Source organism: Schistocerca gregaria, chromosome 3 (assembly GCF_023897955.1).
Source record: "Schistocerca gregaria isolate iqSchGreg1 chromosome 3, iqSchGreg1.2, whole genome shotgun sequence".
Taxonomy (NCBI): domain Eukaryota; kingdom Metazoa; phylum Arthropoda; class Insecta; order Orthoptera; family Acrididae; genus Schistocerca; species Schistocerca gregaria.
Window position 1 is genome coordinate 594,514,907 of NC_064922.1, and position 27,604 is coordinate 594,542,510.

At 43.3% G+C, this 27,604-nt stretch overlaps 1 protein-coding gene across 8 annotated transcripts in view; it reads right to left on the bottom strand.

Moving 5' to 3' along the window:
- Nucleotides 1–27,604, bottom strand: part of LOC126356275 (liprin-beta-1) — a 299,230-nt gene that overhangs the window by 157,326 nt on the left and 114,300 nt on the right. The window contains exon 1 of one of the 8 annotated variants that reach the window (XM_050007136.1): nt 212–367. The exons of 4 other annotated variants lie outside the window; for them this stretch is intronic. In XM_050007136.1, coding sequence (XP_049863093.1) covers nt 212–257 — 46 coding nt within the window. In that variant the 5' untranslated portion in view covers nt 258–367. Of the gene's footprint in view, nt 1–211; nt 368–27,604 lie in introns of those variants that run through there. 3 more of the 8 variants (XM_050007144.1, XM_050007145.1, XM_050007140.1) reach the window with 3 other exon arrangements.

The window sequence follows — 27,604 nt, forward strand, 5'->3', positions numbered from 1 at the left end:
TATGTCTGCTGTCCCCCAAAAACCTCTTGTGTTTGTTCTACAAATGTGGCATTTGTCACATCAAACACGAAGACGTTATAGCAACACCACTCTCGTACACGGGAAAACGTGCACTCCTTTCGAGGTGCGGAGGAATAATGATCCCCGCGCAATTTCATCTCTAGACTGCGCTGTTTGGGTGGAAAGCTTAATTTGAACTGTGACCCCTCACCACACATGTCGCCTGGCTGGCGTGCACTAGGGCACCGAAGTAGCATGTAACACTGGCACTAGGCACACGCGTCACGAACCGCGCGTCGGCGCGCGGCAGCCGGCGTGCTGCACCTCGCACAAGGCGGCACCGGCACCGGCAGCTGCCTCCAAACTGACGGCGCTGCGCCGCCTGCCTTTTTTAGTGCAACTCGCCAGGCCGGCGGCAGCGCAGCGGCCGGGAGGGGAGGCGGCCGCACTACAACAAGCAGCTCTATTAGCCGGCCACGGCGCCGTGCCGCGAGCTGCACAGCATGCTCCGCCGCACACCTCCGAAACCTCAATGGGCGCGCTTGTGCCGCAACTCGGCCAATCGGGCCCGGGCATCTCCACAGTCTAGTGAGCGCCCGTACGCCTGCCAGTCGTGGGGACCCAGCTGCTGGGGGTGGGGGAACCAGCTGCACTCGGGCTTCCCGTGTGGTGCCACCGGCACCGGGGAAGATGCAGCTTGAGCGGGGGTCCTGCAGAACCAGGTCTCGCTTGCCATCCTCAGGACAGTGTAGCAACTTAACTCTGACATAATATTACCTCACTCTACAAGCCCCCGTAAACGATAAAACATTTTGTCAAAGTTAACAATACTTGCCAAATATTTGACAGTGTACGATGTTGTTTGATGTGTTTGCAAGGAAAGATCTTGTTTGACGTGTGTGCGAGAAATTTTGACTGACGGAAAGGTTGACGAGATGGCGGACGTTGTTTGTGTCGATGTTTCACCGCATATGTATAGTGAAAAGTTGTTTTATTTCACTGTCTGGTGAGTTTCTACACCTACGGAAACTACGATCAAGGATAAGAACAAAACATCGCTGACAATTACCAAAATGGTAGAAGTATCACATCTTTCATAGCTATATATTACGAAGGAAGAGATTATGAACAAAATCAGTATTTTACGCAAAACATATAAGCGGGAGTGCAATGAAATAAAAGAAATCGAAGCTCCCCGGTTCTTTTACGGACGATGTAAGCTATATGATCCCACGTTGTGGTATTCTAATGCACTGTCATTACAGGAACAGGAAGACTATTTTCTCTGCCTCGTGATGGCTGGGTATTGTGTGATGTCCTTAGGTTAGTTAGGTTTAAGCAGTTCTAAGTTCTAGGGGACTGATGACCTAAGATGTTAAGTCCCATAGTGCTCAGAGCCATTTGAACCATTTTTGAACAGGAAGACTAGAATAAATTTTCGTATACTTGCGTCTTCTTTCTCAACGTGAGAGCGACGTAGCTCTAAAAAAGTTTCACTGTCCATCCGCAGAAAGTTGATAGAAACGTTAGGTTCTGAGTGTAACATTTCCATTAATGAGTTTTCACGAGTATATTTCTCTCTCAGTTTAAACAGTTTCCAGGTTAAGTATCTCGTTTTTTTCTTCTTGTTCTGCTGTAAACACAGTGCCAGAGTAATGTTAGAACCACTTTATCTGCATTTGTATTTATTCCCACTCGTATCAAAGTACATCATACACGACAACCGTCTGTTTCAAAAATAATATTAAACTGACAGGCTTTCTTGGTATTTTTACAGCTTGTTTGACCCTTCCCTAATTAACTTGACAGACAAGTTTGGTCTTTTAAGAGGGACTTAACAGCTTTTTTAAAAGCTTTATCGTCCGTTTGAAGAAATCTGATCTCTTATTTTAAGCCATTCCCTGGAGTAGCGTCTTGTTCGTTAAACACAGTGCCAAATTCAATGCTAGAACTGATTTGTCTACATTTGTGGCCATTCTTACTACTGTCGAAAATCTCATGGACAGAACAGCGTTTGCTTCAAAGTGAGGTTAAACTGCCAACCTTTGTTCGTACATGTACGCAATTTTTTGACAATCAGTGGCTAGACAAGGTCGCGTTCGACAATCAAGTTTGCTCGTTTACGGAGGCCTCAACATATAGGCGAGACACTCACTGCTGTGGAAGTTTTGACCGTCTGGGAGCGCTGAAAGGAGACTCTCCTCAAGTTGCAAGTCTCTTAACGTCAGATCCTCTGTGAGAATATTATCGGTTTTGAAACTTCCAGACAGATTAAAACTGTGTGCCGGACTGAGACTTGAATCTGGGACATTTGCCTTTTCGAGAACATTATTCCACACAAGCAACGTTCCATTTGTGTTACATGCAGTAATTATTCCACTCTTTTCTGAGAGGATGCTTTTCATCGGAGGTTACGACAGCATAAGGATAAAACGCTATTTTTAAGTGCTGTATCCATGGAAACGGTACCTGTCTTGTTTCCAAGGGTCGAAGTATTCCAGTTTTCAGACTGGCTGACTCCTTGTCCGTCAGTGATAGTTTTCTCAATTAATGTACGCTACACAACACAATAATTAACACTGAGGAGCAGTGTTACCACTTTGCTAGCATTGATTGTTCGTGTAATGCTTGGATGCAGGTCATGTGTTGGACACCGATTGCCCTTGTTTTATAAAATTCCAAGCTGTCAACTATGCTTTCGAGTTCGCAATTTGTCACTCGGTTCCGTAATATTTTAAAACAGGAATCGAATTCATACTCGAAGGAAGTGTGTTACAAAGCACTTGTTCGATCGATCCCAAAGTACTGATAATCAGTCAGGTATTCTTATCGTGTGTGTGTGTGTGTGTGTGTGTGTGTGTGTAAGAGCCATTCACTCTGGTAAGTTAAACATTTTGATGCGTTTCTGATTGGACGCTATTACTCGCATAACACAACACACCAGACTGCCACTTCGCATGACAAACGATTAACTGTCCACGTTTATTACACTGATTGTATTCAGTTGAATTAACTGTTTAGAGTAGGTTTTGAATAAAACTGATTACAGAGAATTTCTTAGGTCTTAAGCTGCCTTCCTTCCCTTTTATACAGACAGTTCGGAATGTAATTTTCTTTCAGTTGCAGGGCTGTCGGTCCGTGTATTTATTTCCCTGGTATTAATTTGTGATTTTATTATTTTAAGAAAGTCGGCAGTCCTTGTGTGGCGCCATCCACTTCGGCGGCTGGTTATATATCGTCCACAGATTTTTCACGGCAAGAAAACATAGGGCGTCCAACACTCCATTTCCTTATGTTTAGAAACATCTGAGGGCCTAACAGAGGCCTTGTTTAGGCAAAATAGCACTTTCTTTGATAGCTATCTTCACTGGAAATCGCAATCGTGCAATATAAAAGGTGTTTCAGATGTGATGGTCAATACTGTGGGACATGACAGGAATGATCATTCGAAACAAAAAGTCAAGTAAAAATGGGCTCTAAAAGGCACACCTTAAGAGCTATGAGCAATTATTGATCTTCTATACTGTGAAGCAAATCTCTTCTACTGCAAGCTCTTTGCTTTCCATATTTTGGGAAGTGGTAGTAAGGACCAAAACAAGAAAAAAGTGTCCAGTAAACATGTGCTCTAAAATGCATACCTTAAGAGCTGTGAGGACTTGTTCATCTTCGCTACTTTGAAACACAACTCTTCTAATGCACAAGTGCTCATAACTTTAAAGGTATGCATTTTAGAGCACATTTTAGGACACTTTTTTCTTGTTTTGGTCCATACTACCACTTCTCAAAATATGGAAAGCAAAGAAGCTGCACTAGAAGAGCTCATAGCTGTTAAGATATGCGTTTTAGAGCTCACGTTTACTTGACCTTTTTGTTTCAATGACCATTCCTGTCATATCACTGAATATTAACCATCATTTCTGAAACACCCTGTATGACTAACTTTTTGTGGCTCGTTTATGGACATATTCATGAGCAAAAGCGATCGCATTTAAAACAAATAAAAAAGTACAGCTGAGTATTGTATTAATAATTGTTAAGTTTAATTCGAACTGTTATGTAGCGTTGTCACCTTTCGCTTAGATGTGCTCCCGTAACCGATAATATGATCATTAAATGAAGTGGGAAGCTCTTAATGCTAGCAAATCATTAACTTGGTCGCAGAGTCACTGACCTCCGGCAATTATAGATTACTCTCTATTTTTTGGTGCTATAACCCAGCCTAATCTCTACTACAAGATGCCGATTCCACAACAGTGTGCTGATGAAATCAGTCAAGTCGAAGGAATTTTTCTTTAGAATGCATCTTGGTATAACTTAACGCTGACTGCCCTGTCTACCGAGTGAAAGAACGTGACCGAAATCCGCCTCGAAACTGCACGCTAGATTAACGAGCATTTGTCTGTCGCGAGGCACCACGAATGTGGTGTTTTGGCACATTCCCAATTTTTCAAGGAAAGTGTGGTTCGGTTCCCATCCCCGATTCAGAAACACAACAGATTGTTAAAACTTGAAAAGGCACAGAATAAACTTATCACTCTATGGTATCTAACGATTGTGGAGAAATAATGAGCATCAAGGTGCAGGATGATGATGATGATGATGATAATAATAATAATAATAATAATAATAATAATAAAATACTCCAAACTGTGGTCGGACGGTTGCCCATTATTAACAGACACTGCCACCCACCCATTGCTCCTGAATATGTGACAGTTGTGCGGAAGGACTCTCGCGAAGAGACGGAATGTTTTGACATTTCTATGGAGCCCAACACTTCTGGCAGGCTTTTGCTTTCATATTCGTTGGTTTTGTCGACTCACACCCAAACTATCACATTCCATTCTAACTTAGATACTGGGCTCCCACTACAATCAGGTTATTTGACTTCACATTCGTTGTCTTCGCCAAGTCGGAAGCAAACTCTCACATTCCAATCTAAACCTACACTTCGTCTGAATATGGGTAAACCAGCTTGAAACTGGTAAAGGCAAAATAAATTATCATAAAAAAGTGACTGGTCGCAACTTTTTCAGCCTTTCAACATACATTAAAACTAATTCCTTGTAACACTTCTCGTAGACTACAGCCCGCTGTGCCACACGCTAGACAGGACACAACTCTTATTGTGCCTGCATGGTACCTGCTTATTCCGGCACATCTGTAAGCTCAGCAGCAACTTCCTTCTGCGGAAGGGCCTCTCCGCATATCTGTTCCAACCTCCTGACTTCAGCTGTCATATTCAAATAGGTGTGTTTTTAGTCCTACTGTCTCGATATTTTGTTATTCGCGTTACCAAAGTTCCTCTCTTGAACATCGAACAGGTGTGATCAGACACATTGTGCGAATGGTTCATACCACTGAGCCTAGGATGAGTGATTCATATGGTAAGTACATTTTCGTGCAGTTCTGAGCGTCCGCGGTCATGCACATCTCTCGTTAAGTGAACTCTGAATTTTGGCTTGTTCATCTCATGACGTAAGTTTGCAACCAAATTGGATTGCGAACAAGAGGAATATAATAAATTTACTTTACAGTTACAATAACAAACAATACGATAACACTAAAATGAGTTTTCTACGAACAGCTATTTATTCTTAGGAAGATATGAACAAGTTGTATCCAGCTGAGATTACCAGCTCGTTATGTGTGAATTCGTCCACGAAGTAACAGCATTTCCGCATCAGCATGTATTACAACTCCATTTGCATTAACTTTTTCCATTTTTATTTAGTATAAATTTTCATTCCCATGCACTGAGGTGTCTGAGCATACAGTTTGAGGGTTTCTTGGTTCCTGTATATGAACACATTGAGTTCCGTCAAATAACTCCTGTTTGGTACATAAAAGGGTAATAATTCGGTAAATATTTGGGCTGAGAGACTTAATATTTGTAGGTTTTTAAATGGGCGACTTGGTTCTTTCTGATGTACGGTTCATATTCCAAATCACTTTTTTCTGTATCTTTAGTATCCTCATTATGTTGAACTGATTCGCCCCCTCCCCCCGGCCCCCAAAAATACCATGCCTAAAAGTAGACTGAAAGTAACTTGAATATGCTGCTTTTCGTGTGTTCATGTCAGCTGAGATTGATAATATAGTAGATCAGTTTGTTAGAGTGGTACTCAATACGTACCTCGCAGCTCAAATTTTTATCCAGATTAGTTCCTAAGAATTTGATAAAGTTCTTCGACATCGTTGTTGTGAATAATCTTCATCTGCCCACACATTTATTGTTTGCTCTTAAGCCGCATCATGTGAGTCTTAGATATTTTTAAATTCGGCCAATTTAGTTGGAAACAAATTTCTAAGACCCTGAGGTTACTAATCTATGATTCGAGAATTGTTTCTGTATCCTGATTTTCAGCTAACGCAGAAGTAGCGCCTGCAGACGTAACTGACAGGGACCTGATATTTACTGGCAAATAACTCACACAGATTGTAAATAGGACTGGACATAGTATGGAGCCTTATCGGGCAGCCCGAGATGGTATTTCCCGTCAGAATAGTAATTTGTCCAATTTAAAGTAAGGCTAATTCTTTACTTTCTGTCTTATAAGTAGCTGGGTAACAGGTAGGTCTCTTAGACTTCATCGCCAAGTAAGCCTAATGCTCAATCAGTGTACACTTCTTTTGCGCAGACGAAGGCCGTGTAAAGGGGTCAATAGGGTACTACTGCTGCTGCTCCGCCCCCAGTGTCAGCGGCAGCGAGCACTCGTCGCGTTCCGCTGTTGGATCCTAGTTCAGGCAGGCGAGGCAGAAGTCAGTGGTGCCAGAACTAGTCTTTTGATGTTCCGCCTCAAACGCCAACTTGCCGCGCTGGTGCCAACTGTTCGAAGGGCTGGCGGCTCCAGAGGAGGACGGCGCCAGCGGTGCACATCGACCAGCAGCCGCGGCTGGCGAGCCAGAGAGCCCCCAGAAATTGACTTTCAGTCCTCGTTAACTCCCTATAAGAGACGATTTTCTTTAAAGTTCTTACAGAAAATGAAACTGCAAAGAGCTAACTGATCTGTAGAAAGATTTGTATCGTGGCTGGCATCTGGCTGGAAATAAATGGAAGACCGAGAATATATGACGTCTTTACACGGCCTATCGTTTGCTGTTACAAACACATAAAAAGTGTGTTGGGTTGATATTAGCTGTTGCTAACACACAAAAAGTATGTTGGGTAGATACACTTCGGCGGTTAGCGTCCTGTTACGAATTTTCCCGAAACGATATCTTTCAGTTTAACGAAGTGATCTTACTAAGTAGCAGGTAAATAATCGTAATAAATTTTTTTTAAAAATTTCCTTCGAAACGGATCACTAAACAAGAACAGCAGATATCGCTATACACTCCACGCAACCGCAATAAGATATACACTCCTGGAAACTGAAATAAGAACACCGTGAATTCATTGTCCCACGAAGGGGAAACTTTATTGACACATTCCTGGGGTCAGATACATCACATGATCACACTGTCAGAACCACAGGCACATAGACACAGGCAACAGAGCATACACAATGTCGGCACTAGTACAGTGTATATCCACCTTTCGCAGCAATGCAGGCTGCTGTTCTCCCATGGAGACGATCGTAGATATGCCGGATGTAGTCCTGTGGAACGGCTTGCCATGCCATTTCCACCTGGCGCCTCAGTTGGACCAGCGTTCGTGCTGGACGTGCAGACCGCGTGAGACGACGCTTCATCCAGTCCCAAACATGCTCAATGGGGGACAGATCCGGAGATCTTGCTGGCCAGGGTAGTTGACTTACACCTTCTAGAGCACGTTGAGTGGCACGGGATACATGCGGACGTGCATTGTCCTGTTGGAACAGCAAGTTCCCTTGCCGGTCTAGGAATGGTAGAACGATGGGTTCGATGACGGTTTGGATGTACCGTGCACTATTCAGTGTCCCCTCGACGATCACCAGAGGTGTACGGCCAGTGTAGGAGATCGCTCCCCACACCATGATGCCGGGTGTTGGCCCTGTGTGCCTCGGTCGTATGCAGTCCTCATTGTGGCGCTCACCTGCACGGCGCCAAACACGCATACGACCATCATTGGCACCAAGGCAGACGCGACTCTCATCGCTGAAGACGACACGTCTCCATTCGTCCCTCCATTCACGCCTGTCGCGACACCACTGGAGGCGGGCTGCGCGATGTTGGGGCGTGAGCGGAAAACGGCGTAACGGTGTGCGGGACCGTAGCCCAGCTTCATGGAGACGGTTGCAAATGGTCCTCGCCGATACCCCAGGAGCAACAGTGTCCCTAATTTGCTGGGAAGTGGCGGTGCGGTCCCCTACGGCACTGCGTAGGATCCTACGGTCTTGGCGTGCATCCGTGCGTCGCTGCGGTCCGGTCCCAGGTCGACGGGCACGTGCACCTTCCGCCGACCACTGGCGACAACATCGATGTACTGTGGAGACCTCACGCCCCACGTGTTGAGCAATTCGGCGGTACGCCCACCCGGCCTCCCGCATGCCCACTATACGCCCTCGCTCAAAGTCCGTCAACTGCACATACGGTTCACGTCCACGCTGTCGCGGCATGCTACCAGTGTTAAAGACTGCGATGGAGCTCCGTATGCCACGGCAAACTGGCTAACACTGACGGCGGCGGTGCACAAATGCTGCGCAGCTAGCGCCATTCGACGGCCAACACCGCGGTTCCTGGTGTGTCCGCTGTGCCGTGCGTGTGATCATTGCTTGTACAGCCCCCTCGCAGTGTCCGGAGCAAGTATGGTGGGTCTGACACACCGGTGTCAATGTGTTCTTTTTTCCATTTCCAGGAGTGTATATTTTAGATAATTAGACAAGATCTGCGATGAAAGCGGACGAATGTATCAGTGTGTTGTGCATTACGATGTGATTTCAGGCGGATACATGAAAGCTACGACACTTGGATATGAAATACGCACATAAAAATTTAACTTTTCATTTCTTACAGTAATTTCCTCAAAAAATAAATGGTTCAAATGGCTCTGAACACTATGGGACTTAACATCTGAGGTCATCAGTCCCCTAGAACTTAGAACTTCTTAAACCTAACCAACCTAAGGACATCACACACATCCATGCCCTAGGCAGGATTCGAAACTGTGACCGTAGCGGTCGCATGGTTCCAGACTATAGCGCCTAGAACCGCTCGGCCACTGCGGCCGGCCTCAAAAATAAAGAAATGACGTAAATTTATAACGTGAATGCGTCACCTACGAAGGCACTGGATGCTTCGTATATGACTTTTTTTCGTATATTACTCATTCTAAAAGGTTTTCACTCCCGAAACATATAGCTGGAACAATGGAGACACATAACCCACTGTCTCTTACTTCTGTATGAATCTAGTCTGTGAACAACGTGTTTCTAAGAAACAAGGAATATAAGAACAGAAAAGGAATCCGACCGTGGATTACGGCTCAAGTGATTTAGGGGTGTTACAGAAAATCGAAACCGGGATAGCTAGATGAGGATCTCAGTCTCGCTCGTCCAGAATACTATTCTAGTGTCTTAAACATTACGTAACGCAACTTGGCCTGCCATAACGACTCTTGGAGCAAGGCAGACAGCTGGAACAGACTATCCGTAAACAAAGCATAACAAAAATCTTGGCCGGGCATTCAAACTGGCTCGTTTCTTTGGGCGTGGTGACGGAGAGGAAGGTCAAGGGGTGGAAAAAGGGATCACACTATCATACAACTTCGTCGGAAACAATGCTGTAAGCTGAGACCGGTAAAAAAATAACATAAAAATGTCAGGACAGACTATAACATCGTAAAATCACCTCAATATTCTCCTGATAAATTACGAAAGGGCTGAAACTGAAGGAATCGGGATTAGGATTTGACTGTTTTGGAGTAAATATTCACCTATTACTAACTAAAATGCCACTTTTACTTCCGATTGATAGCTCAATGCGCCAGTATACACAACTGTTGTTATCTGGCTTAGCTTAACACTACGTCCTTCCACGGCAACGAAAAAAGGGTATCATGTCATAAAATACGTCTTACTAAGCAATCTTCTTTCCTTTGAAATGTGCTACAGTATAACATAACAAGCAATAAAGATTGACCTAATTAACACCGTGGAATATCTTCCCTTACAGTATGCCATATATCAACTGAGACTGTGGGGATGCTACATTGCCACAGATACACCTACATCTACGCTCTCAGAGTGTTGGGTGTGAGGCGGAGGGTAGATGCATTTCTTTCACTTCCTTCTCGCAGTCCTCAACTGACTTATGTACGAATAAAACACAAGAGTATACGTTAGAATGTTTTATTGCCACAGTAAATTTCTAGAACCATTCCAAAACAGTCATTACATTGACGTTTACAGAAGGAAAGATATACAAGCACCAGTAGTAATAGCAGTAGCACTCGAAAGCAAAAAATGTCGATCGTGTTCTGTTCCATGAATTGCTGCAGTTCAGTGTTGACGTTGTTGCCTGACGAGCTGATATTTTATACGGAAGTGAAAAGCGAAGCGCTTCCTCAGTTGTGTGGGGTAAACCTCAAAATACAGTAATGCGCAATGACGGTACGGGCGGGGAAATCGGTACTGACATACGCTGGGACCACCATTCTGGCCGCAATGTTATTATGAGAGGAGTGACTTTTCAAATCGCAGTGAGTCTAGAAAGAGGAATTCTACAGGGGAGACCAAACACTCCTCGAGTAAAGTTTTATAATAATGGGTAATTTGCATATGGGAAATTATTAATATTCCTGAATATAAAAAATGGGATAAGCAAAAAAATCTCACTCTTTATTTGAGGCCACAGCTGCTAATAAATTTTTGGAATCTATATATTTATTTGATTTTGCACGAACGATACGGTCACTTCGTGTTTTGAACTAAATATACCCACAAAAATTCAAGAATTTATTTTTTAACTTTTATTTTGAGCAATAATAAATTATACAAAGAAACACGAGGATGTTCCAACTGCATTGTAAGCACTACAATCAAAATGAATAATTATGGTTTAATGGTAACACACTGTTTCTATGAGATATTTGCATTTATTCTGTTAGCATTCATTCAAAATTTTAATTAGGCAGAACATCTTTAAACAATCTTTATAAAGAGCGCAACCAAAATTGTGATTAAACTTGTTATTTTAATAATACATTTTTGTTCTTTACAAAACGCTTTTTTTATCCTCCTCAAAGCACTTGGTATCCAGGTCCCTCCTCTAAGGAGTCACACTCTTCATGCTCAGGTTCGTAAGGCTGTTTCAGAAGGTACTGAGTCCTTTTTTACTAATTTTGTGGGGTGTATCAAACTGAAAACATCTGAGCCAGGTATATGATCTGTTGCTACACCTCTTTATAGTAATGTCATAGAAATTTTCGATGCATTATCGAAGGCCTAAGAAGTCTCCATGTTAGAAATAATGAACGCTCTTTCCCCTTCAGTTTCTTTTTCAGTATTATTCGTTTCCTATCTTTTATCCCCACCGATTTCCTCAGATCATGACAGAGGTCAAAGTTTAAAATATTCCAGTCTATTCGTGGCATCCCAAAACATGTCGTAAGGATAAGAAATATTTTAAATGTAACAGCTGGAGCGTTTAATATTCAAGAAAGAAAACCCACTGAGTAGTCAACTTCGTAACAAAATTTTCTTTTGAAGTCACTTACCTTTCCATTTGCTCCTCTTTTCTTTTGACTACGCCCTTCTGCCGCTTCCTAGATCCAGAAGAGTAGTCCCCTACACGTACCCTTTCTTCCATGTCCGCCATATTCACATGAACTCCTAGCTCACGCAAAACACAAATCTCGACAACAACCCTGTTATATACGACAATGCATTGGACAAAATAATCAGTATACTACGCACAAATTGGTGTGAGCTTCCGAAATACTTTCTGCCTTGATGTTACGGATTTTACTGGTATTTAGTTACTTCTTACATTAGAAGTTGGGGAAAAAATGGACCTATCGCGATTTGAAAAAGATTTGGTGCTGCACATATTGTGTTTAAAGCAAGCACATAATTGTATTTCTTAGAGCGCTAAAGACTTTTGTATGAACAGAATAACGGACAAACAATGTACACAGTCTGCAATTTTGGAACTTTTGTTTCAAATTAAATAAACCTTGTCTACGTTGCAAATTACCAAATTACCCTAACATCTGCTACGACTGCTGTAGAGCGGTAGGTTGATGTTCTCGTAGAGCGACGAAGTCTCAGAAACACATCTATGGTTTATCTCACGTCAATATGGAGTTGTGTTGCCATTCACAGTGATTGTTGTTACTTTGTCTGTTCCCCAGCTCTTCCTTTGGCATATAATTTGTTGCTAGTGACTCGAGTGAAATAGGAAAGAATACTAGAACACCTACGCTACTATATTGGAGTACAGGGAGATCCGTTCGAGATGTTAGAAAAGAAAAACACTATATACAAGAAACTACCCATGTTTATTGTTTGTTAAAGATAGGCCTACATATATGCGTTGGAGAGCCTGGAGATTGTGTCTGAAGTTTGTGTAACAGCACATCAGTACTGAACATCCGCTATTGCGAATGCGGTACATATCATTCCTGGCGTCTATGTTGCGCCACGTGGCTCGTAGCATTTTTGGGGCGATTTGCTGAAAGGCCGCTGTAATCTGCCTGCGCAGGTCAGCCAGCTTAGTGCTTACACTGTTGACTTGACACAGCCCCACAAAAATATCTGTCGGCGTTAGGTCGGGGCTATTAGGAGGCCATGGGACAGGACCATCACGGCACACCAGCGATCCTTGAGTACGGAACGGCGTCCTGTTGATAGATAATGGTGTCAAGTATCCGATCTTCTTGTAACTGAGGGTCACGTACTGCTCGATCATTTCATGGTGATTTGACGGGACTGTCTGCTCACAAAAAAGATTGGGCCGAATACTTTCTGATGGGTCATTCCGAATCACACATTCACTTTAGGGCGGGCTCTTTCTAGCTCGTACGAGACTTGCGAATTCCCGCTTCCCCAAATGATGCAGTTCAGCTTGGCGAATATTTTCTTCCGTTTCTACAACGCTGCCTTCCGCCTGTGTGAGACACTTTTCATCCATTTTCTAAGAACATTTAACAATGTATCTATGTGATGGAACCCACCTAACGATGTACCAACGTCTGAAAACTCGCTGGCCCTCCAAGACATTGGAAAATTTTGCATACCATACTTCACACTAAGCGCGTTGTTGTGCCGCAATGACCACTTTTACTGGACAATCGAAGACATACTCAAAGCGTTGAATTGTGCCACCTCCGTACAGAGTGTTTCTGACACGTAGTGTTTGCGCTGTGAACTAGGCGCTTGTCATATTGATAGAAAATCTGACTGTGTGTGTGTGTGTGTGTGTGTGTGTGTGTGTGTGTGTGTGTGTGTGAGAGAGAGAGAGAGAGAGAGAGCGAGAGAGAGAGAGAGGGGGGGGGGGAGGGGGAGGGGGAAGATTCTGCTTGCTTTATAGTTCGAGGTTCCACAACTGTTGCTCGGCAAAACCTTCACACACATGTATCTTCTCGAGGAGACAAGGGTGGCCAGCGTGAGAGTTTCTTGGAAAGAAGGAAGAGGGAGAGAAACAGGCAGCGAGCAGCCGTACAGGAACTGCTGGGCCTCTTTCGGGACAAAGGGCGGTAGACGTGGGTGTGCGGGGGGCGTGCGGCACAGGCAGAGGCCCGCAGAGAGCCACAAAGGCGTTTTGGCCTCTGGCTCTGGCGCTGCCGCTATTCATTCGCGTGCCTCGCGAGGCGAGCCATCGCATTCCAGGCCTAGGGCCCCGCCCGCCTCTGCCGCCACCAGCTGTTGTCCACTGCTCCGGCCTGCACGCAGTTCCGATTAGAATCGGGCATTCAGCGCGGTAAACAATATTAAGTACGAATGTACGTATCCCGGATAAAAAATACGACGCCCCCAGGAGTCATCACACTAATGCTGTGTAAAACCGCCTCTGGTACTGATAACGGTCTCAGTCCGGCGAGGAAGAGAGTCTACAGGTTTCTTCAAGCTGATGCCAGTCACTGATGACTGGATCCCGTACAGCTACCAAATTGAGGATGTATCGACTGTTACTTTTCACCCGCTATTCCGTCCGCCTCCACAGCTGAGTGGTCAGTGCGGCAGAATGCCATGCGTGGGGTCCGTAATATACTATTTTTGCTTTCTTCCTCAATTTACCTTTAGTTTGTAGTATATGTAAAAATTTCTACGACTTCTGCTCTATCTATCATGCTCATGTTTTTTCTCATACTGTCCCACCCAACAGTGCTGACTAGAGGAAGATATCAAACCCGCATGCACATCGTGCCTGTAGCACCACAAAGTGCATTACACACACACAAATCTGAACTCATAATCAATTTGTTGACGATAGATATAATGTATTATACATGTTCTGCAATTGTTGAGCCACAAAAAGAAGACGACAAATGACCATTGAAAAGGGTCCGAGGAACAACAATAAGAGAAAAATGCTAAAGAAAAGAATATACAAACGAAAACCTATAAAAAACGACAGTAATGTTTACCAACTGTAGAAAAATATCTTAATAGAAAGAAATGTTTTGAAAATGTATCGTTGTTAACAATTTAAATAAATATATATGGTTACAAAAAAAAAGTTCGATTCCCGAACCGGTCGGAGATTTTCCCTACTCACCGATTGGATGTTGTGTTGTCTTCATCATCTTTTAATACTCATCGACATGCAAATCATAGACGTAGCGTTAACCAAAATGACTTGACCCAGGCGACTGGTCTACCAGACGGGAGGCCCTAGTCACAAGCTCATTTCATTTCACCCGCTATAGCCGGGGGTATTTTCTAAACTATTACGATCGGGTGATTTAGAGAGCCATTCAAGAATGCCTTAATCTTCATCAATCAAGGAACACAGGTTTGCAGCTATCTGAACACGGCTGTTATCATCTTGAAAGATCGGAGTGTCCACAGAAAAGTTATCCTGATGATGCCAAACAAAGAGAAACAGTTGGACAACGAGAACGTCAGAAAAAAACAACAATCCTCGTTTCATCTTCATTGTCAACTGAAGAACGGCGATCAAGCCACGGTACGAAGAAAACGCTCCCGAAACAACACGGAACGATCTCAAGCCTGAAGTACACCACCACACACTGCCGGTTTAACACTTCGCTGGGCCTTTGGCGCACACGGCGCATTGGGTAATTTGAAAAGAAGGATATTCGCGATCATCGGACCATAGTGCATGTCTTCAGTCAGTTGCTGTCCAGTTTGTGTGTTGTATGGCCCGAAGAAGACATGCGGCTTTGTGTGTTGCTGTGAGCAACGGTCTTTACCTAAATACCAGACTCCAAACGGCCATTTGATATAGTTCCCTCCGCAATGTTCGCTCGTAAACTGGTTGAGGTGGAGCCGCATTCACCGACAACAGAGTTTCCTTTCGGTTTCAAACCGATAGTAATGAAAGTACATTACATCCGTCCTATGTTCCTGTCGGTTAGGTTCCTTCTACGACTACTGACACATATCTTTGGATGTTGGATTTTGAATGTTTCTCCAGTCAGTTGGCAGTTGATGGTTGGAGTGCTGACACCACAGTTAATGATAGCGTAAACCAGTTATGTCGGCCACTGATGCAGTGTATATACGGACCGTGATAACCCTTTCAGCATCGACTAATGCCTGAAGATGGGGCACTGAAGCGTCGAAACTGATAGCTACACAACAAATAAGCTTATAAGGACGGCTGCAAGCGTTTCATTTTCTTACAATAGTGAACGGCCATGGTCTCCAAGACCTCCAGTTAAATGGATGGATATACGAAAACCAGCTGACTACCGTAGCTCAATAAACGTGGCATGCGATATAGGCTGTTATAATTAATTTCAAATATTATATTTCGATCGCCGATTTTTCCAATATTTTTTTCAAAAATAACGTATATATTTCCAGGGGGCCCTTCACGGAGCCGAACGTCCGCAAAGTGTGGCGGACAAGCCGACAAGTGTGACGTCACAACTTCGTTTCCAAAGCCCGTGTTATTTGTGGGCCCCGACTGCCACGACTTAACGTCAGCTACAGAGGGTCACGTGACTGCCTGGTACCATCTGTGGCGCTACAAAACGACCAGTGTTCTCTTTTAAGAGGTGACTACTATCTCGTCCGGTAAATCTAGTCCTAACTCTAGACAAGGTGAACAAATCACAGGCAGTGTATAATGGAACATTCTTTCCCTCGTACTTCGTGATACGGAGTCGCGCAAAGTCGCAAGCACGTCAGCGACTGGAACCAACAGGCTACTGGAACTGTTCCGCGCGCGACTAATTTTAGCCACTACTTAGTTAAAGTTTATCGAAGAGCCCGGATCAGCATTCCGCATGCTACACTCTTCAATTTATTTTGATAAAGGTCGTTGGCCTCGCTTGAAAAGGTTAAAATAGTGAATATTTCTACACAAAAGCCCTGTAACACACAGAAGTATTTCATGGTACAAACCACTATATGGTTTGTGTGTTCGTTCTGCCGCACAGGCCTCGTAAAATTACCTCTGCTACATTTAACTGAATTCACTGCCCATGCGTTAAAATAAATACTGTACTGTATTATAATAAAATTTTCTGTTGTTTATTCACACATTCTTGTAGACACGAAGTTGCCGCACACTATACCACACAGAAAGTTGGTACACGTCACCAAAAATAAGTCGTCAGCTGCACAGCTGACGACTGACTTCGCCGGCCGCAGTAGCCGAGCGGTTCTAGGCACGTCAGTCCGGAGCCACGCGGTTGCTACAGTCGCAGGTTCGAATCCTGCCTCGGGCATGGATGTGTGTGATGTCCTTAGGTTAGTTAGGTTTAAGTACTTCTAAGTTCTAGGCGACTGATGACCATAGAAGTTAAGTCCCATAGTGCTCAGAGCCATATGAACTTTTTTTTTTGACTGACTTCATATCTTTGGTGAAATTCTGCAGCTGCTGAACTACAGCTAAGAACAAAATCATTAGGTACATGCTTCTTCATTTTTCTTACAGATGTTCGGCAAGCATAATATCCCGATGGAAACATCAAATTCAAAGAATAATCAGAGAGACTGTTGCCTGCTGGTAGATCTTTTACATAAATGAGAAAATGAACGGCGTATCACCCATCCTTGGGTGTTCTGGTTATTGATAAGCATCCGCCATAAGAATAACCTATATAATTGTGCCAACTCTGCAAATCTTCAGTATCAGTCGGTAGTGTGCTATGGTATCTAGTGAGTTTTGGCAATCTAAGAAAAAGGAACTCTTCGTGCGCCTAGATTTACAAATCTCACACGTCAAGGGAGCTAGCTGTTTTTTCAACGAGTAATGGTTCCTAAATAGGTACTTATTTTTAACAGAGAAACATGTCCTTCAACAAAACTCATTTTTATAACGCTGATATAGTTGACGATGTTGTACAGTCGTGAAGCACACCAACTGGCGGCTGCAGACTAGACAGAGAAAATCGCTTTAAATGAAATGGTCGTTATTAAGTACAGTACAGGTCAGTCCTTGCAGTGAAGTGACAACAGCATCAGCTGCTGGTAACAGTGGCTGTTTGATGTATTCAATTTTCCTGTAATAATTAACGTGCTTTTCACAAAGACACAGTCTCGCCGTGCCAGTGATCGACGAAACAGTACTGATTACTGTGTACCACCAGTAACTACGCTATCTTTACTTCAGTTCGCACGTTCTGTGGCATTTGTTTGTGCTTTAGATATGCCTGACCTCTACCTACATAAAAATTAAATAACGGTCGGGAATCCCTACCTGGGGAAGTTCGGAAGCCAAACAGCTTTTCAATTGACACCACATGAGGTGACTTGCGTGTCGATGATAATGAAATGAGCATGAGTATAACACAACACCGAGTCCCCTAGCGGAGAAAATCTCCGATCCAGCCGGGATTCGAACCGGGCCCACTGTATGGCAGTCGGACGAATCTACAAACTGCGGATGTGCCAACGCATTTATTAACTAACATTTCAAGAATTATAAGAAACGAAGAAAGGCCGTAACGATTGGTGAGTTTCAATAAACGACGAGCAATGCTGAAGAGTGAAATCAGAGGGCATCACCTTTTGCAGATCGTAAAACACAGTATTTGGTAAGAATTAGTTATGTTCAATAAATGTTCATCACTATTCAGGAGCGCGAAAACATCAGGAATATCCAGTCACAGAGCCTAACTGACACTGCACATCTGAGTTTAAATGATTTTAGGTAGTGCACTTTGCATTCTCGACGGTCGCCTTATTAATGAAACTGAGTAAGAAGACCAGAACTAAAACTGAAATGAAAATTTCTAAAAGATTCAAATAATCGGCATCGGTATAACGACCGATCTTATGCGTATGATTTGCTTGTTACGTCAGTCATCTTCTGATTCCCATGAACTGGAATCGGACGACGTAACTGCTCAGCACAACTGGCTGCTAAATGTTCCAGCAGCGCACAGCGCACTTTCTCCAGACGTTTCCCGCGGGGAGGCAGAATCTTCACAGCTTCTGAAACTGATGAGAAACGCCGCTAAGAGCCCCGCCGACAGGGCAGAGCACCAGTTATACCTTGTTAACGGGAATTCACGCGTTCTTCTGCTCCACACACTAAGGGAAGAATTTACCTCGTCACTGCAACTGACGTCCGTCACGAACTCTGAGGGCTCAGTTTTGAAATAAGAAGAAAATTTACCAGCGTCTAACATCACGCCGACGATAGGGTGATTAGAGACAGAACACATCCTCGGATTGGAGAGAGAGAGAGAGAGAGAGAGAGAGAGAGAGAGAGAGAGAAAGACGGCTGCGTCCTCTTCAAAGGGACTATATTCGCATTCGCAATAAGTGTTAGGGGAACCATAGAGACATTGAAATTGGATCCTTGGACAGGGATATGAGTCCTGTTCCTTCCGAGCCCGAGCCCAGGGCCTTAACCACGTCCAATGGCTAGGTCAGCACTGTACATGTTACAAACTCCTCAAACGGAAAGTTTATGAAGGAAGCACCTTGTATACACTCAGTCACTCGTTGTAAGAGTAAGTTCCATTATTTCATAACAATATTGTAATCTACCTGCAGCTGACGCGAAAGAAATGTCGGTTTACGTATGCTGTATTAGATCCAATTCTATTTTATTGAGCAAATCTACATCTATCTCTACATGCCTACTCTGCCTCGCAGATGATTCATCGAATCACCTTCAAAATAATTCTCTAAACAGCGCGCGAAAAAAAAAACAAACATTTAAATATTTCCGTGCGAGCTCTGATTTCCATTATTTTATTGTGATGATTGTTTCTCCCTATGTAGGTTGGCGTAAAAAAGATACTTTTGCAGTCGGAGGAGGAAGTTAGTGATCCAGCCGCAACGAAAAACGCCTTTGTTTTAATGATGTCCACCCCAAATCATACATCATTTCTGTGACACTCTCTCCGCTATTTCTCGATGTACTCCGTTAATCCTGTCTTGTAAGGACCCCACACTGCGCAACATTACTTCAAAAGAGGACGGACAAGCGTAGTGTATGCAATCTCTTTAGTAGATCTGTAGATATTTTAAGTTTCTATAAATAAAGTGCAGTCTTTGGTTCCTTCCCCACAACATTCTCTATGAGTTCTTTCCAATTAAAGCTTCCGTAATTGCAATTCCTAGGTACTTAGTTGAATTTACGGCCTTTAAAGTTGACTGATTTATCGTGTAACCGAAGTTCAACGAATCCGTTTTAGCACTCATGTGGTTCACCTCACACTTTTCATTATTTAGCATCAATTGCCAATTTTCGCACCATATAGAGATGGACATGGAGAGACAACAATAACAATTTTGAAAAGAAATAACACCACCTTATACGTAAGGACAACTTTTCTAAAAATATAATGTGTGTGTGTGTGTGTGTGTGTGTGTGTGTGTGTGTAAGAAGAGGGGGCATCAGAGTATGTGAATGAAGAGTGGTTTAAAACAAAACAAAAATACGGATTTACTTGTAAATAGAAATACAACTTACCCATATCTCTCGTCATATATTTACCGAGAAAATCATTATTTTTCTAGATATTGTAGAATCTTGAACATGGCTGGAGCAAAAAAATCCAACTCATTTGCAATGGTACACGGCTTACTGAAAAGCTCTTGACCTAGGTTACGACGTTTTTAAAAACGTCTTCTTCAGAAAGATCAATGTTTAACACTGGTTATATGATGTTGTGTAGGTATAAGGCACAACCGAATATCAAATTCACCTCCATAATGATAAAACAACAAAATATCGTGCTGAGTTGTCATCTAAAAATACTTCAGTATCTGCACTTGTGAAGCACTTTCTAATGACATTCAGCAAGATTTTTGTGGTTCTATTATTATGGAAATGAACTTAATCTTCATTCATGCCTTATGGCTACATATTTAATTTACTTTTTTAAAGATGTCATGAGGTTTTTAATGAACCTTGAACTACAACAACTGATGAGATTGCAAACATCCCCACAGACCTGCATATACGTCACTAACTTCATAGTATATCCGGACTGAATATGAAGGAAACTATGAGATAATCATAACGCCTCAGAGAAACAGTTTCTTCTAACTTTGTATTTCGACATCGGCTTTATGCATTGTCAGCCAATTCAGGCTTTTAATTTCTTCAAAATTTCTCTCCAACACATCCGAATCACCATCCTTTCTGCATGCTCGATATAGTTACGTAAGCGTACATGTTAGTTTAAGGGGACGTACGTTTGGGTAAGTAAAAAACGAAGAAATACTTTCCGGTACTGCCAAGCTGAGAATGGTAAACTGAGGCAGCTGGTGCCAGACTTTTCAGTCAGTCTTTTAAATACACAGGAGCATATTTCCATTTTTTGTGCTACTATGGAAGCATTACGTCGCTGGTTACCTTCTCTTCACTGCTACAGCAGGGCATGCCACTAATTTTGAAAAGAACTGTATGGATGAATAAAATTTTAAGACTTTGCTTGTGTGAAATTGAAATAACACAGAACTATATAATTTTACGCCTGGGTTTGGATATTATATGTACAAAAATTGTGCGTGCGCTTTAGTACTACAATATGGGGTTCGCAGAACTCTTCTGATGATAATGGCGGCAATTTTAACAGCATATTTCTTCATGCTGCGTCACTTTATAAACTATGTTTTCACCGCAAACTGGATTTTACGTGCATAAGTAGGTTGACTTTGAACCACCACAGCTGGGAAACGGATAAAGGGATAAAGATATCACGAAAATTTTCAAGGTTGTTCGAGACCGATAACTTACCAATAAATCGTAACATATTCGCATTTTTTTGTTCTCCGATAAGCATTTCTCCGCTGGTGTGATATTTGGATGAGAAAGCTGCTGCGTCATTTTTCCTTATTTACAGAATGTAGATGCTGTTTCTCTTCTTGTCCGTGCTCTATACAGTCCACGTTTCACTCCCGTATAAAGCTGCACTCAAGACCAATGCTTTCACAAAAGACTTCCTAACACATTTGTATTAGATGCTAACATAGCCATATATTTCATAAAGCTTTTCTTTGTTTTGTCAGTCTGCATTTTATATCCTCTTTATTTCTACCACACGTATTGTGACCCATGGCAATATGCCGTGTGTTGCTTGCCGCCTGCATGGTGTGGAAAATAGTTCCACAATCTCCCTACGCCATTTCACACACACACACACACACACACACACACACACACACACACACACACAGGATCAATATATCGTACGCGGGGTGCGGCAGAAGCTGCTGCCGACTGAATTGCCGCCTGGAACCAACTTCAAATGTTGGCAATATGTGAGAAGCTTTCCGGCGCCCGCAGTTTCGGGCCATAGCCAGCGGCGTTCAGTCCGCAATACGAGGCAGGCTGCCGGAGCACGACACCACAATGTAGGAGGCCAGCTGCCGAAAAGCGGAAGCAGACAGCTTGTAACGACCCAGTAGCTACCGTCTTCAGACACATAATACCGTCTTGCTGCCAGACTGACAGCTCTCTCTCTCTCTCTCTCTCTCTCTCTCTCTCTCTCTCTCTCTAGCACTGTATATCCTATACTCAACTATTAACATAACTACAGGCACAATAAGTCAACAAGGTAGAGGAGTTTTGTTTGAGAACGCTTTTACAAGGGAACTGATGAGTCCTAACACCGCACTGACTTCTCGCTGTGCTGGAATGTGATAATGTTACGAACGTAATTATCTTAATTTTTCTGATACGCACAAAAAATCAACTGATTACTGTATGCCTCAAAATGGTATTATACGAAACAGTGAACTAGCGAAACTTCCTTGTAGACTACTTCCGTTGTAGCTCACGTAATTCGTCAAGAGGCGATAGGTCATACCACTCGCAAGCTGCAGCTGCCTAGAAACCAATCATCAACGAACGAACACGTGACGCCGACTGGAGTAGTGAAACCAACGCCCTCATTGGTCTATGGGGCATTGCGATCACTTTTTATCAAGTAACGAGTCACAGTACATACCATGACACTCTGATGCGGCCAGATATTTATGAAATGTGTGTCTTGTGCCATTGTGACATTGGGTAGCACGATATTTTGACCCTATATGCAGTGTTGATTTCCAGGTATCTCTATGCTAATACCGTATTTTATGGACTATAAGAGGCACCTTGATTTTTAAGCAATTTTTTAATAGCATGTTTACCATTTTTGTTATTAGAGTGCAAAGCCACAAAAAAATTCTTAATTTATAAAACCGAACGGACTTTTAAATTCCCTGGAAGTCGCCATCTACCCGACGGGAGTCCCTAGTCACACGACGTTTACATTTGTTCCAGTTCTCTCTCATATACACTTTAAATGGTTTAGTTACCAAAATATAAGGGGTTGCAGTTGTGAAGTCAGTCCTCTCGGAATAACAGCAAGCTCTATTTCTCTGTCTCAATTTCTCTTTCAAAAAAATGGTTCAAATGGCTCTGAGCACTATGGGACTTAACATCTGTGGTCATCAGTCCCCTAGAACTTAGAACTACTTAAACCTAACTAACCTAAGGACAACACACACATCCATGCCCGAGGCAGGATTCGAACCTGAAACCGTAGCAGTCGCGCGGTTCCGAACTGAGCGTCTAGAACCGCTCAGCTACCACGGCCGGCAATGTCTCTTTCACAGAATTTTTGAAATGTCTACTAAACATTAAACACAAGAAGAGAACTGTTCTTCAATAAAGCTCCTTTCCTTCTCTACCACACTGTCTGAAAGTGTAATTTCATACCAGCCTCGTCCAGCCAGCACGTGTCACGCACTTGAAGAACAACTTCTGGCTGTATTTCACACGGTGTAGCATTGTTTTGCTCTTGAAAATGGTCACTGGGTTAAATTTATTAGCATCAACACAAAGTGAAAAGATGACAGTGTAGTGCATTTTTTCCATGTCAACTTGTTTTTATAGTTGTATGGCAACAGTTCTGTTACTCGGCACATTAAATGTCAGAAGAGTTTCGTCCATATTCGCTATTTGCCTTAATTCCACACTGGTTTTCTTTCGACGTTGCATAATAAAGTGATGGAAAGACAATATTTTCTCTTCGTACTCTTGTGGTATTTTCTGGGAAGTTTTGGTTCGCTTGCTAAGTCCATGGCACTTCAAAAACTGTAGCAATAACCAACTTCATCCTTTAAGTCTTTGAAGTTCCACTGTAGCGCTAGCTTACGAGCGTGTATTTGACTCATTTTGTATTAATTCCAGTGCCACTTCGACGGTGGCCTCGAATCCATTTCAATACGTCATCTTCAAGTTTCGGTCATTTTGCATTCTGTCCTCTATCTGCATATTTATCCTTCCTAATATTTTTCAGTTCTTCTTTACCAGCCTGCCAATTGCAGTTTTTTTCTGTTGATGGAAGGCCGAAGTGCCGCTCAGCTGTTCTGTTTCCATATTCTTCTGCATATGCTATTAGTTTCAATTTATAGCCCGCATTATATGAATACCCTTTACTTTTCTCCATAGCGAAACTAGCTACTAACAAAAATATTGCACTGTTACCGATACCGCAAATCACTTTCAGTTCAAGTTCACTGGCACTGTAGACTGCAGTGATGCATTATAGGCTAGACAGTTCTGGGTTTGTGATGGAGACTGAGTTAACGAGCTTGCGAATGCCCGCAACTCACGTTTGTTGCATCGGTGCACTGCTGCTGCCAGTTGAATCCAGGGTTCCCAGATAGAGATAGGTTTCCCGCGGCAACTATATGGGTCTTTTAAGCCTTGTGGGATTTTTATATTATTTTAGAGTATAAGACGATCTGAATTTTGGGGGCAATTTTTCGAAGAGGAAAGTGTGCCTTAACAGTCCGTAAAATACGGTTTTGCACATATCCTTTTTTTTGCATTACGTTTGCCCTTTGGGCTAATGGCATTCTATTGTGTCTATGTGTTCTGCATATACATGTTATTTCCACTTACATTTCAGGGGTTGACAATAGTACAATTGCCCCTTTTGTGGCAGATGTCTGCACTTCTCATTCACACTCCCGGAACTGCACCAACAGGCATCAGGTAGTATGCTTGAATTTTGACATTTTTCTCTATTTTTGTTTAACTTTGTCCTTCAGACAATACGGAATTGCTGTATATCATGTGTACTATACATGGTTTTCTGAGTTTGGTGGTTTCCAGTTACGTGCGCTTCAGGAACCTGTTGTCATGGGTGTAAATACATTAAAAAAATGCTTGTCACATTACAAAAACCGTTGTAAATAAAGTGAGAGTGATGTGACGGTCTAGATCTGTTACTGCTGTTCGCGACTCAGTCGATCCACCTGTCGCAAAATTAATGCAGGTGCATTTGAGAACATTTAAGATAGTAGATTGTGTACCACACTGGGATGATACTTTGAAAACTGACCTGTCTTCTATGAACATGATAGAGTTCCTGTCAACAAAGGTCGCATTACCGCCTGTTGTTGTTGTGGTCTTCAGTCCGAAGTCTGGTTTCATGCAGCCCTTCATGCTAGTCTATTCTGTCCAAGGCTCTTCATGTGTGCACAGCTACCGCAACCTATAGCCATGTGAACTAGCTTGGTCCCCCCTCTACACTTTTTACCCCCTCCCCCTCACTTACATCATCTGCTAAATTCACTATTCCTTGATACCTCACAATGTGTCCTATCAACCGAGCCAATCTTTCACTCAATTTGTGCCATCAATCTCTTTTCTCAACAGTTTGATTCAGCACCTCTTCATTTGTTACTCGATCCACCCACTTGCTTCAGCATTCTTCTACAGGACCACATTTCAAAAGTTTCAGTTCTCTTCCTGTCAGTGGCCTTTACTGCCCACGTTGCACTCCCGTATAAAGCTACACTCAAGACAAATGCTTTCACAAAAGACTTCCTAACACTTCATTTGTATCACGCTGAAGCGCACGCGTATTTAAATATAAAAATAAATAAAGAGGCAGAATACGACACTGCGATCGGCAACGCCTATATAAGATAACAAGTGCCTGGCGCAGTTGTTAGATCGGTTACTGCTGCTACAATGGCAGGTTATCAAGATTTACGTGAGTTAGGACCTGATGTTATTGTCGGTGCACGAGTGATGGGACACAACATCTCCGAGGTAGCGATGAAGTGTTGATTCTCCAGTACGACCATTACAGAGTGTACCGTGAACATCAGGAATCCGGTAAAACATCACATCTCCGACATCGCTGCGGCCGGAATAAAGATCCTGCAAGAATGGGACCAACGAAGACTGAAGAGAATCGTTCAACGTGACAGAAGTGCAAGCCTTCTGTAAATTGATGCAGATTTCAAAGCTGACCTATAAACAAGTGTCAGCGCGCGAACCATTCAATGAAACATCATCGACATGAACTTTCGGAGCCCATTAGCGTACCCTTGATAAATGCACGACAAAGCTTTACGCCTCGTCTGCTCCCGCCAACACCGATATTGGACTGTTGATGACTGGGAACACGCTGCCTGGTCCGACAAGTCTCGTTTCAAATTGTATCGAGCGGATGGACGTACGGGTATGGAGACAGCGTTACGAATCCATGGACCCTGCATGTCAGCAGGTGGTTGTTCTAGCTGGTGTAGGCCATGGGACATGTGCATCTGGAGTTATATGTGACCCCTGATACGTCTAGATATGTGACATGTTGCACGTTCGTAAGCATCCTGTTTAATCACCTGCTTCCATCCATGTCCATTGCACATTCCGACAGACTTCGTAAATTCCAGCAGGACTATGCGATCCCCCACACGTGCAGAATTGCTACAGAGCGATTTCAGAAACACTCTTCTGAGTTTACACACTTCCGCTGTTCAGAAGAGACGTCCACCTCCTCGTACTCATACGTATTTATGGACAGCCCTGCAGGACACATGGTGTCAGTTCCCTCCAGCACTACTTCCGACATGCCACGACGTATTCCAGCACTTCTGCGTGCACGCGGTGGCCCTATACGATATTAGGCACGTGTATCAGTCTCTTTGGCTCTTCAGTGTAGATGCTAACATAGACATATTTTCCAGAAAGCTTTTGTTGCTTTCGTCAGTCTGCATTTTATATCCTCTTTATTTCTACCAAACAGGAAAAGTCGCCTACTACCTTCAATGTGTAATTTCTTAATCTAAACCCTCAGCACCGTATGATTTAATTCGACTGCATTCCATGATTCTGGCTTTACTATTGTTGGTATTCTAATCGTAACCTTTTTTCATGACAACTCCATTCCATTCAACAGCTCTTCCAAGTGTTTTTATTGTTTTTGGCAGAATTACAAAGTCATCGGCAAACCTTACAATTTTTTCAGAATGAGATTTTCACTCTGCAGCGGAGTGTGCGCTGATGTGGAACTTCCGGGCAGATTAAAACTGTGTGCCCGACCGAGACTCGAACTCGGGACCTTTCCCTTTCGCGGGCAAGTGCTCTACCATCTGAGCTACCGAAGCACGACTCACGCCCGGTACTCACAGCTTTACTTCTGCCAGTATCCGTCTCCTACCTTCCAAACTTTACAGAAGCTCTCCTGCGAACCTTGCAGAACTAGCACTCCTGAAAGAAAGGATATTGCGGAGACATGGCTTAGCCACAGCCTGGGGGATGTTTCCAGAATGAGATTTTCACTCTGCAGCGGAGTGTGTGCTGCAAGGTTCGCAAGAGAGCTTCTGTAAAGTTTGGAAGGTAGGAGACGGATACTGGCAGAAGTAAAGCTGTGAGTACCGGGCGTGAGTCATGCTTCGGTAGCTCAGATGGTAGAGCACTTACCCGCGAAAGGCAAAGGTCCCGAGTTCGAGTCTCGGTCGGGCACACAGTTTTAATCTGCCAGGAAGTATCTTACAATTTTTTTATGATCTCGTTGTCTTTTCGGCGAGTCGTACTAACATAAAGTTCTATGGTTTCGAGCCGGAGGATGGAAATGGATTCTCCGTGATCCTGAGGTAGGCGCGTAGCAAGGCGGCCCAGTTCCTCCCCGCGCCTGAAAGCGCCAAGGGGCCGCTCTCAGTCCCGGAGAGATCGGGCAGGCTCCACACCTTGTGCCATACGAATGTCCCTCGATTGTGAGCGCTCGCAGCGTATTATGGCCAAGAACAAGTTCCAAGCAGAACTTAGTTCGTAGCCACTATCTCTGTTTACGAGG